We start from the raw sequence: 12,532 nt of genomic DNA, 5'->3' as shown, positions 1-12,532 counted from the left end.
ATTTTCGAACCTACCTGCCCGATCTAGGGATCTGACATTCCACGCTCCGATCCGTAGAATGCCAGTTTTCTTTCTCCTGATAACGACATCCTCTTGAGTAGTCCCCACCCGGAGATCCAAATGGGGGACTATTTTACCTCCAGAATATTTTACCCAAGAGGACGCCATCATCATTTAACCATACAGTAAAGCTGCATGCCCTCGGGAAAAATTACGGTTGTAGTTTCCCCTTGCTTTCAGCTGTTCGCAGTACCGGCACAGCAAGGCCGTTTTGGTTAGTGTTACAAGGCCAGATCAGTCAATCATCCAGACTGTTGCCCCTGCAACTACTGAAAAGGTTTCTGCCCCTCTTCAGGAACCATACTTTTGTCTGGCCTCTCAACAGATACCCCTCCGTTGTAGTTGCACCTACGGTACGTCTATCTGTATCGTTGAGGCAAGGTCCATGGTTCATGGGGGGAACGACGCCATGCAACATAAAAATCGTCTCTTGCAGTAGTGACATGCACTAGCTGGGCTGAAACATTGTTTCCTTTTATCTGTACTGCCACTGCTATGGACAGACGTTTCCATTCATCGAAACACGTTCCTAAATGGTGTCAACATAAAATAGCCAGAAACATGTTTCAAGCTCAGGGCCCCTAAATTCTGACACCTTCACTGCACTTTACAGTTTTTGGCTTAATTCATTGTGTTCATCAATTTTTGCTTTTTTTTGTGTGTGAGCACAAAGCAAAGGTCTCTCAAAAACGCATGTTTGAGATATGATGGGGTCATATTGTGTCAGAAAATAGCTCAATTAACTTGTACTCAGATACCAATTCCAATTTTTGACTAATTTTTACTTGCTGTTACACATTTGTGATTTTTTAAGAACTGATAAAATTCATTACTACAAATTATTGTGTAAACAGTGTATTGTACATTTAATTTCCTCCACTTACACAACATATTGATGAGGATTGCGATTTTTAATCATATATGCCAATTATATATGTTTTTGCTTGTATTTGTGGAGTTGTAACGTTCTCAATTCTGCATTTTCCTCAGTTTTAATAGGGGTTTCACCGTATCTGCTGTGCACATTAGTGCTGAAATGCTAATCATTTACATACCCAAATACGCAATATACTTCATGTCTGGGTGTCTTTTGTTGCTTTCCAACTTAATAATGTTGCAATGTTTATGGTTATCTTTGTACTTGTGTTTGACATTTCAGATAAATTTTCATAAAAAAAATATGTATACTTGCTAAGCATGTAGGTAATTGTGTTACAGAGGTGTTATGACATTATTCATAGTTTATTTATGTGATTGCTCTTATGCAACATTAAATGGATGAGAATATGAAAAATGCTGGATAGAATATTCAGAAAATGTTATGTAACATGTAGTATGGAAAAATTGCATTTCGAATGACTAGTCGTATTGTGTCCTGTTAGATTGTTGTGCACTTAAAAAGGTGGCAGTGTTTGAAAAATTTGCGCACTTCGATAAAGATAGCGGTCACTTGTTAACATAGTATGTGTTATGTTTAACTTATGTCACTGAGAATGGACACTACAATGATTAAATACCACACCATGCCTACACTAGAACAAAATCAACACTAGCTGTTCTACGTGTACCTATAGTCAGAAGCAACAGTATGAAGCTATTGGTTAGAGTGTTACATAGTACACTGACCCTTGTTAGTGCGCAGTACCCCCCTGCCCTCCTTCTTATGTGCACTTCTTTTAGTTGTGTGTAAATCTAATAAAGGCATGCTATTCATGGGTGTACTGCAGATAGCATCAGACGATCACTGTTGTTTAGTGTATGTGGAATATTTCGCTTGTGTGATTGAAGGATGTGAATGTATCAAATTTGCTTCATGTTATTTGTGCCAAACAACTAGTCCTGTCAAGATGAAAACATTTGTTTCAGGGGTAAGCTCTCTTAATAATTAATGATTAAATAATACTAAAGCCACAAAAGTAGTATCAATTGATCCTTGCATGAACTGAAGAATGTGAAGTTCTGCAACAACTCAACTCTTAGTGATGCATGATGAACATTGCCATAAAATGCATTTTTGCCTTTATTAACATTCAGGAGCATCATACGAATATATTGTATCTCGTATTATATCTTGTTGTTGTATTTAATCCATATATTAATAACAAATTTTGAAACAATTATAGGTACTGGAGAGAATATTGTCCTCAGGAACCTAATAAAAACAGATGTGGTGAATAAACAAGAAGTTGCAGAAGCTGTAGACCCTGCAGTCACTGGAAACAAAAAAAATACGAAGAAAAAATCATCTTCTTCCAAAAAGAAAGCTAAAAAGAAGTCCGGGTCAAAAAAGATTGTGTCAGCCCATGAAAAGAAAAAAACAGCTGTGGCAGCAGAGAGCTCAAAGAAAATTTCCACGACCTTGAAAAAAGGCAATGAAACCACACAAAAAAATGAAAATAATTTAGCTTCAGAAAGTTCTATAATAGTAATGAAAGGTGCACAAGGAATCTCTTTAAGCATACCTGATATATCATACCATGATTCACACGAGTTTGGTGCTACCAAAGAAGTTCCACTCACATTAGATTCTAGAATTCAAGTTGCAAGTAGCATTAATTCTTCTGTAAAATCAACAGAAAGTTGTTCGGATATAGTTTTCCGACATAAAAGTCAGGAGGTGGTAAAAGACAAAGATCTGTCACAAGTACATAATGATACAAAAGTCAGTACACATTTAGATGCTAATAATTCACTTCGGAAACCTGTAAGCGATGCTGGTATTAATAGTGTCATGTGTTCAAATGAGAGGCCAGTGGATCCAGATGCAAGTGGTAGTATAAAACAAAAATCTGATACTGGTGACACTGCTCGTAAGCCACGGCAGACACCACATGTTGTAGGACCGGATATAAATAAGAACACTACAGAAAAGTCGGGTTCTGATTGTAAGCCTCGGCAGACGCCCCTTGTTCGTAGAACATCCACAGTGGCTGGTGGCCGACTCAGTCTCAGCACGCCAAGGAGACGTACAAGTCACATTCGTGCACTGGATTTTGGCACACCACCAAAATCAGTTACAGATTCTTTATTAAAGAGGCGTTCAAATTCTGCTCCGAAGGACACGGCACATGATGCTAATACTTCCTGCAGCCCTGACAGCAGCAGTGACTGCAGGATCCAACAGGCAAAAAATGTTCGTTCTAGTCTTTTCAAATCGCCGGACCTTCTGACCACCAGACAGCACTCTGATATGTTGACACCAACTCTGACAGTCCCCATTGCCACGAGGACTCCAACCCCAAAGCTTTCTGGTGACTGGGAGAGGGTTACTGGAGCAGGTCTCATATTTGGTAATACTTCACCTCTCCTAGTGAGTCCAACAAGAGAGGAAAATAATGATCTCATCAGTGCAGGTCAGAGTATTAGTGCTCCTGCAGGAGAGGACCATAATTCTGATGACCGACCGTCATCTCCTTTGGAAGTTGTATTGGAATCAGATGATAATCAGAAAAATGATTCAGACAAATGTGAAACACCTGCGAGTAATCAGGAAGGAGCACTTGCTGTATGGAGAAAAAGTATCTTGAACTACAGTAAGTCTAAAGAGACCAAGAGGAGAGCTTGGGATGCAGATCTCCGTGCCATTGTGGCACAGGATTATGAAGTAAGTGTTAAGAAATCAGATGTGAAAAAGAAAACAGTGAAGAGGAACAAAAAGAAGGTGGATAAGGAGACTGAGGAAGAAGCGAGGTTGGTGGAGTCGAGGTTGGAGAGTCTGGTGGAAGAAATTGGAAACAAACAGACTGAAAGTGGACTTCCACCTGAAGAAGACATTAGTGTCTCTGTGATCGATGTGGAGGAAGGTGCAGTGGGGAAAAAAACTCTGGACAGTACAAATGAAAGTACAGAGAATGTCCCAGTGACCAGTGGAAACCTGGAGCCAAAACAAAATTCAGATAAATCTGCAGTTTTATTAGCTGATGCAAGTACTGTTCCTGCAAAAACTTCTGATAATCTTGAAGAGAAGTTTGCTACAAATAGTGAGAAAACTGTAGAATTGGAACCAGAGGAAACCTGTTCCGCTAGTGAACAGGGAGGAATTTCCAAATTTGTACATCCTAAAGAAACCTCAACAAAGCAGAGTTCTAGAAACCGGAAAAGAAAAGTGTCAGGAGTTGTTGATGGGACTCCTAGGAAAAGACAGAAAATTAAACATTGTACGACAGGTAAAGAAAAGAAATCGAAAGGAAAAAATACAAAGGGAGGAAATGGTGATAATGCTTCCAGCTTGGCTAATGATTCTGACAGAGGTTTAGGAGCTTCCTCTTCTTTGGAGAGAAATGAGTTAAACTCTGAAATGGATGATAGTGAGACGGACCACACTAAAACAGAAGCAAACACAAAAGTAAGCGTATCAGCTGCCCCAGTTACTGATACGACTTCCGTTGCCAGCAGTAGCGAAAGTAAAGATTCACGCTGTGTAACTATACAAAGTGTGTGTAAGGAGGTAAATGTTATGGAGGCATTTATCTCCACCGCTGCCCTGGAAACTCCACAGAAAGTAAGCCCAACGAATAGCATTGTTGGCACAGGGTTTCAGGTTCCAATTACACCCCGTATCATGAGTCCAAGCACATTATTAGATACTCCAATTTCAAACTTCCTCCGTGAGCAACCTTCAATCGACTTGTCTATGATCCCAACTCCAAACTTCCCTCCTACACCTAATATTGCTGTGACGCCACACTCAGCTGAGCTAAACAGTCCAACATCATATGCGAGCAGACCCACTGACTACTCCTCATGCTCCTCGTATTATAAACCATCACATTCACCATCTAGAACATTGGAGCAAGTGTTGATTGATGAATGTAACAGGATAGAATCAGCTGATAGTCCTGACCGACTGGAAATTAAACGATCGTCAGCTGTGTGTCGTAAAGAGATAGTCGAATCTCAGGAAGTTTGTATCTCTATAACAGAAGAAGATGGTTCAGTGATTCAGCCAGAACAGCAAGTAACATTAGTTACTTACAGCAGTGATCCCAGCCGAGATATGCTGACAGTGGGAGGAGATACACAGACCACCAACAAAGCAGACGTTAGTGCTGAAGCAGTCGTACACAGTACAGATACAGAAGAAAGTGACAAGAAGCAAACAAATGATAAGATAAATGACTCACAAATACTAGAGGAGGGTTCTGAAAGTGCCACGAATCATCATCATACAGCGCCTGTCACATCAGCAAATTCTGTGACGGGAAGTAAACAAAGTATTGCAGCTAGCTCTTCCACAGACAAGGAATGCCAAAACGAAACTATCAACATAGTGGAGAGAGGAAAAGAAGAAGAAGAAGAAAGACGAAATGATGCTGAAAAACTACAGTCTGAGAACAAAAATTCTCATAGAAAGGAAAGTGCATGTAACAATCCTGTGAAGACTGCAAAAATTTTGGAAATTCCTGTTGGTCAGCAGGACACCCCAACTCATGGTGCCACCATAAAAGGAAGCAGTAAGAAGCATAATATTACTAGAAGTGTTGTAGAGCCAGATATACGTACAAAACGCAGAATTTCTCATTCTGCATTTGATCTTACAGTCAGTTCTGAACTTGAAAAGAAAAAGAACCGTATGATGGCAAAACTGAAAGGAGGGACCTCTGATACTGTAAAAGGCACCAAGATAAAAGAAGTGATGAAGAAAGATAAACGTAGAAAAAAGACTAACCAGACCGTCATTGAGAAAGAAAAGAATGAAAAAGTTTTGTGTGAGGCTGTTACTACTAAGGAAACTGCCACTTTGGAAATGAGTGTTGTTCAAAACGTTGGCTGTGAGGAGCCGCTGCTGACAGAAAAAGACTCAGTTGTGATTGAAAATGTTAGTACAGTAATCAGGAGCTCTGAAGAATCACCTGCTTCTAAGTCCGTGTCAACTACTGATCGTGGAACTGAAAGTTTGACTGTTACTGTAACACCTCAGAAGGGTATTTTACTCAGGAGACAAGGAATATCTGTCGATATTATTGCTGAAAGATTGTGGGTGGAAGCACAGAACCCACAGGTGAACAGAATGGCACATAGTAAGGAATCAGAGACTAAAAGTTTCAGTGAGTCTCATTTAAGTGCTCACGCCCAGGGTCCTCCGAATGGTGATGACGATGTGATAGAATGCACAGTACGTCAACCACCACACGGTGTTGCACAGTTGTCTCAGGAAATTGATACTGCTGAGGTTACAATAGGCTCACAAAATGAAAAAAGTAAAAGTCACAAAGACTGTACTGTTCCAAATAAACGTTCTGTGATGGAAGATGAAAATGAGTTGGTTAATAGTGATGAGAAAAAGGACTGTGAAGTGTCACATAAAGGTCATGGTGGTTCTGCACGAACAAGTAGTAAGAAAAATGGAAATAGCAATGAAACGTCAATGAAACCAGAGGCTTACAATATGACAGGTGTTGAAGAAGTAGGGAAAGAGATAGCTACATATTCCATACAAAATGAAGTCCACAGTTTACAAGAGGTGGAAGAAGACAACAGGAGAGCCACTAACAAAAAACCTGAAGACGTGACACACAAAACTTCTGGAAAGGAAGTAAATGCCAAGGACCACATGAGCCAAAGAAAAAAGCATGAAAATACCAGGAAGTCACTGAATAAGGAAGGTGCAGAATGCAACAGAGAAAAAGATGCTGTGTCTGTAAAGAAATCAAAGAAATTGGCTAAGGAAAATACTAAAGACCACTTGACCAAATCTGTTGTTGATAACAAGTGTAACGAGCTCAGTAATATTTCTGGCAATATGATTGTTGCAGAGAAATGTAATGTACAGGATACTCCAAAAGACTTTTCAAGTGTTCACCAGCATTGTGTTGTGGGGAGAAATGAAAGAAATGACCAAGGCAGCCAGCCTTTGGATGTAAAGAGAGACCATAACAAAGAACAAGATTCTTCTAAAGCAAAGAAATCAACAAAGTCAAGGAGTGAAAGCAGTAAGGTTTGTTTGGCCAAATCCATTGTCGGTAACACAGTTAGTGAACATGACAAAATTGTTGGGGACCCTGTTATTGTAGAGAAAGTTAAAGTACAGGATACTTTAGAAAAAAATTCAGGTACCCGTCATCACAATGTTCCTGAAAGTGAAGAAAAAAGAAGTGAAGTCATCCAGCCATTGAATATGGAAGGAGAACTTGTCCGTGCAGACATTACCACAGTCAAGACGTGTACAGAATTGAGGAAAGAAAGTATTGAGGAGTCATTTACCAGATCCTCTGTTGATAGCATTTACCACGACAGAGCTGTCGAGCAAAATGAAATGCAGAATACTTCAAAAAACAATCCAGATGCCCAACATCTTAATGTGGACAGTTCTGAAAATGATGTAAAAGACAATGAAGACCATCAACCTTCGTTTGTGTATAATAACTCTGCAGATAGCAGTAATATGTATGTAATTATCAAATACGAAGGGAACGGCCCCCGTATGCAGCAGAAGGAATCTGAAGATTTATCTGATACCACTTTTACACTTATGGATGAAGCGGGCTCTCATACGCTTAGTGTTACTGGATTTTTTGATTTACTCAGTATCTCTCCAGAAAAAGTGAGTCCCAGGGTTTTGAACAGATCAACCAATGAGCCTGATTTAACATCCAAATCGGCAACAGTGCCTTTAGTTCATGAGGAAGAAAGAAGTGTGTCTCATACAAAGGCAGGAGGTTCTGTATCGGTCCAGGGGTCTTTACACTTAAAGCATTCTTCTAAGAAGGAACACCACAGTGGACATTCTGGTAGTAAGACAAGCAGTGAGCGTAGAAGAGAAGGACAAGTAAAGCATACAAATTCTAGTTACAAGCATCGAATAGGTGATAAATCATTAAAGGCATCAGAAAGTAGAGCTTCTAATAAAACTAAAAGGCTGTTTCAGTCACCTGATAAAATAATGAGTAAATACAGACATGGAGTCAAAGGGTCACCGAGAAGTAGCACATTTCAACGTGATCGTAGTGTGACACCTTCCAGGGCTCCACCTAGAAGACCTTCAACTGATGGTACGAAACCTAGAAGGTTGCCATTGAAATCTCCTCGACCACCTTCCAAATTGAGCTCGTCAGTAACAGTAGAGAGTGTAACTAAAAGAGGAACTCCTGTTTCGAGGCTGAAAGATATGCGCCATAAATCTAGTCATAAAAGAGAAAGTGTGTCTCAGAATCCATCAAAAAAGTGCTCTTCTTCTGGCACACAAGTGGAGGGAGAAACTGTGAAACACAAAAAGGAAAAGTGTGATTTAGGTCATGTGCGTAACAGCAGTGACTCGATGGCTGTCAGAGATCGCAGGGACAGTCTGCAGGGTGCAGCATGCTCACTTTTGAAGAAGATGCGCGAAGATGCCTCTGTAACAGGTAAACTCTAGTTTCATGTACTTTTATTCACTGCCACACACATTCATAATAGTGACAAAAGTATTTATATTATTCTTTTTCAGATTCTGGAGATGATTTGATGACATATGCTCTGATAGGCAGTGTACGGGAAGAAGACTCAAATAGCAGTACTCAGCAGCAGTCTAATGAAGCAGCTTCAAGGTACAGTAACCTTAATGTGACATCTTTATTTCAGTGGAGGCAAGCCGTATTTGAATTTGTCAATTCTGTAACAATACTTTGTATTATGAATGGGTTGTAATTATAGAAAATTTGTGTCTGCCGGGGTATGAACCCAGATCTTTTCTTTTCCCGAGTAGTTGCCTTAACGATTATAATATCTAAGCACACTTCCAGCCCTGACTCAAATTTTAATTATCACTGATGATTTCCAAACATTACAATTATAGGTGCTGCATTTTGTGGAAATAGCTCCACCAGGGGAACAGATTTGGTGAAAGACATAATTGTACCCTGGTGCAAGGGATGTAATGGGCCAAATTATATGGATGAAATGAACGGGTTGATTGGAATGTAATCAGTTATTATGCAGTGGCTTGAAATTACGTGTAAAGACCAATCAGTAATCCGGAACCTGCAGTGTAAACAAAATGAAAATTTGAATTGTTCCTGCAAGTATGCTCAGATAGCCTAATGATTAAAGCAACTGTGTACAGAAAACAAGAGACACGAGTTTCAGTCCCAACCTGAAACAAATTGTCCTTTGTCACAACATATTCAGTATATTGTTGGTTCAGCATTTCCAACTGGTTTTCACTATCATTACATGTCGTATTGTCATCTTTCAGTTTATCATCATTGGTCCATTCAGTGCCCCTAACTCAGTTTAAATACTCTCTGTATATTTTTGTTTCTCAGGTATTTGTGGGAGGGGGGGATGCATTAGTAATATACGATGAAAGTGCTGTGGTACACCATGATTTATGTGACCATTGGCTGGTTTCACGAACATTGTGTTTCTTCTGCATCTATATGTTTAATTATATAGTTGTACATCAGTATGATTTTGCTTTGCAAACAAGTTCTTTTTGGAAATATTTGTTAGGTTGCATACAGATAGTTCTCGTATTTCGATGACATTACTTTAGTATTTTGTATATTCTTGTTGTTATATTAGACACCAGAGATGATCCTCCTACTATAGTTGAGTCAGTGTAAGTTCATTGCTGACAGTTGCAGCAGGCTGGGTGCGGCAGCTTCACGGACCTACCTCACCCAATAACTTAAAGCAATTTTTTAAACATTTCTATGGTAATGCTTCATTTTTGTCGTAGCTCCGTAAACGGCCTGCAGCCGTTAGTGCTTCACAGTTGAAAGCTGGCAACAGCACTGCAAGCCATCGGGGATCTTCTTATGCTGTCTTGACTGTAGGCACTATTGAGAATTCTAAGAGTCTTTAATCTATTCAGTAATATATATTTCATTGGATTCTTTGATATTTTCCTTTACTTTCTTGTACATGTACTTCATAACTCTAATAAATTAGTTATTATTTTCATTGATAAATCGTTCACTTCAGTAGGCCAACAAATCAATATATTCTTTGTCCTTGCCACATTTTGTAGCTTTAAAAATATTGTAACATCACTTTTGAGTATTATTTTTAACCCAGATAGTCCTGAATTATTTGTTTTTCAAAATTGATTTATATCTTATCTACATTCATTCACAAGGTTGTAAGGAAGAAAGTAAAAACAATTTTGAGTATTTATTTTTATTTGGTATTTCCAAAAATGGGCGTCCTTCCAGAAGGACGTCAGGACAATAAGGGAACATGTTTTTAAAGTATATGACATTGCACAATTAACTTGTTTTGGTTTCTATATTTTCAAATAGACATAAATAAATTTGAATTATGGGCTACAACAGCTAAAAAATGAAAAATACTAAGAAAATAACCATATACCCATATTTTATGCACTAGTATGATAAGACAAAAAGCAACAAACATGAAGTGGTTCGTTACATTTTACGCACATAGTAGTAGTTTATTGTGGCAACTTCGACATTTCAGCTGCTTCTTCTTTTTTGTTATCTCGTCCGTTGGTAATGCAGCAACATAATGTTCTCTTCCATCAAATCTAGAATCTAGTTTTGCCCTCTTACCGGACGTCCTCTGCTGGTAGTGACTCTTTTGTAACTTTCAAGAATTGCAGTGACAATTCGATGATGAAATGTCAGATGATCTACGGGTTCTTCGTTGTGCTTGTAAAGATCCCAGGCATTTTGCTCTGCAATGTCTATAAAATGTGCAATAATCGGGAAATACCACTTTTTCCCTCTTATAGAACATCTATATAGGGATACATTTTGGTCAGCTCAATCTATGCTTCCCATATGAGTAGTGTAGGATTGTAATAAGTTAGGTTGAAGCACGCTAATCCTTTTCTTTTGTTCCCTGGAAAATCTTGCTACAGAGTGTAGTGGTTGCACTCTGTCAAAGTTGGTGGCTACAGTAACAATATTGTTGTTATTTCAACGTACAATGGAAATACCGGATGCTGAGTCAGAACCAATTTCATATGATCCTCTATTTTCTTTTATCATTTTATCGACGGATGATAGAGTACAATTCTTAACTCTGTTTCCTCTTATTGTTCCTGTTGCTTCCACGCCCCTCTCTTTTAGGTCATGTAGCGCAGCAGCATTGAGCTGACTTGCTGGTAATTTATCTACACTTGGATTTTCTTCAGCACTCGAATTTTCATTTGTTACCTCATCAGTTGAATCTATAGGAGGTGTAATGTTACATTCACACCAGTATTAGGTATTACCTCATCTTTTGATTCTAACATGTCCAAAAGTTCCATAAGTGTACATCGTATTCTGTGAATACAAAATGACAACATATTACCCTGACGTCCTTCTGGAAGGACGGTTGAAAACATTATTGAATTACAACTCACGAAAACTTTCTATCGTAATATGAACCCCTAAATAATATAGGTTAACTTTTTAAGATGTTATATGACAAGTTTCAGAATTATTGACGCAGTATGAAAGAAAATATACATACCCATCGATGACAAGGTCAGTCAGTTCGTTCATGGTAAAATCGGCCCTATTTTCAAGACACTGTTTCTCACTCACTATGACCGACAGCGTCAAATTGACTGTCGCAGCACGCAACTGACACTGCCTACTTCATATAACAATGTGTCACAGTCCGTTGCAGCAATGCGTTACTCGCAAAAACAAATAATTTCAACTGTGAGTTACGTCGTCCTTCCAGAAGGACGTCAGGGTTATCTGGGTTAAACTTCAACAACTAAAATCACTTTGCAAAGTAATCTGGTTAAAATTACATAATTATTATTTTATTTGTCTCTACTGAAAGTCATTTATCATCAACATCTAAACTATTACACTTCAATTAGAATGTATATAGACCTCCTACAGTTAGATCATGTGTCAGATAACCTTTCAATGTGAGATGCAACATACAGAGCAAACATTTTCAAAGTTAAATGCAAAGAGTTTCCTATGTATTTTTTTAGTGTGAAAAGGGAAATGGGCACAGGGGTATCTTCTCATGATTGCTGGCTGTCAGCTAACATTGTCTTTTTGACCAGTGCAACAACTGTCCACTCACAGCGAAGTACACACAGCTATGTTGCTCTGATCCCCAGTCTTTCAACACAAAACATAAAAAATACACAATTTGTAATTATTTCCAAAATCATAATGTGTGAAAACTCAGTAATGAATTTTTATAGAAATATATATACTTTATAATAGAGGGAAACATTCCACGTGGGAAAAATTATATATAAAAACAAAGATGAAGTGACTTACCGAACGAAAGCGCTGGCAGGTCGATAGACACACAAACATACACACAAAATTCAAGCTTTCGCAACAAACTGTTGCCTCATCAGGAAAGAGGGAAGGAGAGGGGAAGACGAAAGGAAGTGGGTTTTAAGGGAGAGGGTAAGGAGTCATTCCAATCCCGGGAGCGGAAAGACTTACCTTAGGCTCCCGGGATTGGAATGACTCCTTACCCTCTCCCTTAAAACCCACTTCCTTTCGTCTTCCCCTCTCCTTCCCTCTTTCCTGATGAGGCAACAGTTTGTTGCAAAAGCTTGAAT

General features: G+C 38.9%; 1 protein-coding gene across 2 annotated transcripts in view; it reads left to right on the top strand.

The window, feature by feature from the left end:
- The first annotated feature begins 2,451 nt into the window (after positions 1–2,451).
- The window catches only part of LOC126416846 (uncharacterized), a 128,297-nt gene continuing 118,216 nt past the window's right edge, over positions 2,452–12,532 (top strand). For both annotated transcript variants that reach the window (XM_050084732.1, XM_050084740.1), the window contains exons 1-2: positions 2,452–8,402; positions 8,486–8,585. In XM_050084732.1, coding sequence (XP_049940689.1) covers positions 2,489–8,402; positions 8,486–8,585 — 6,014 coding nt within the window. In that variant the 5' untranslated portion in view covers positions 2,452–2,488. The remainder of the gene's footprint in view (positions 8,403–8,485; positions 8,586–12,532) is intronic.

The sequence above is a fragment of the Schistocerca serialis genome, chromosome 1 (assembly GCF_023864345.2).
Source record: "Schistocerca serialis cubense isolate TAMUIC-IGC-003099 chromosome 1, iqSchSeri2.2, whole genome shotgun sequence".
NCBI classification, from domain to species: domain Eukaryota; kingdom Metazoa; phylum Arthropoda; class Insecta; order Orthoptera; family Acrididae; genus Schistocerca; species Schistocerca serialis.
This window is presented reverse-complemented; position numbering and strand designations above follow the sequence as displayed.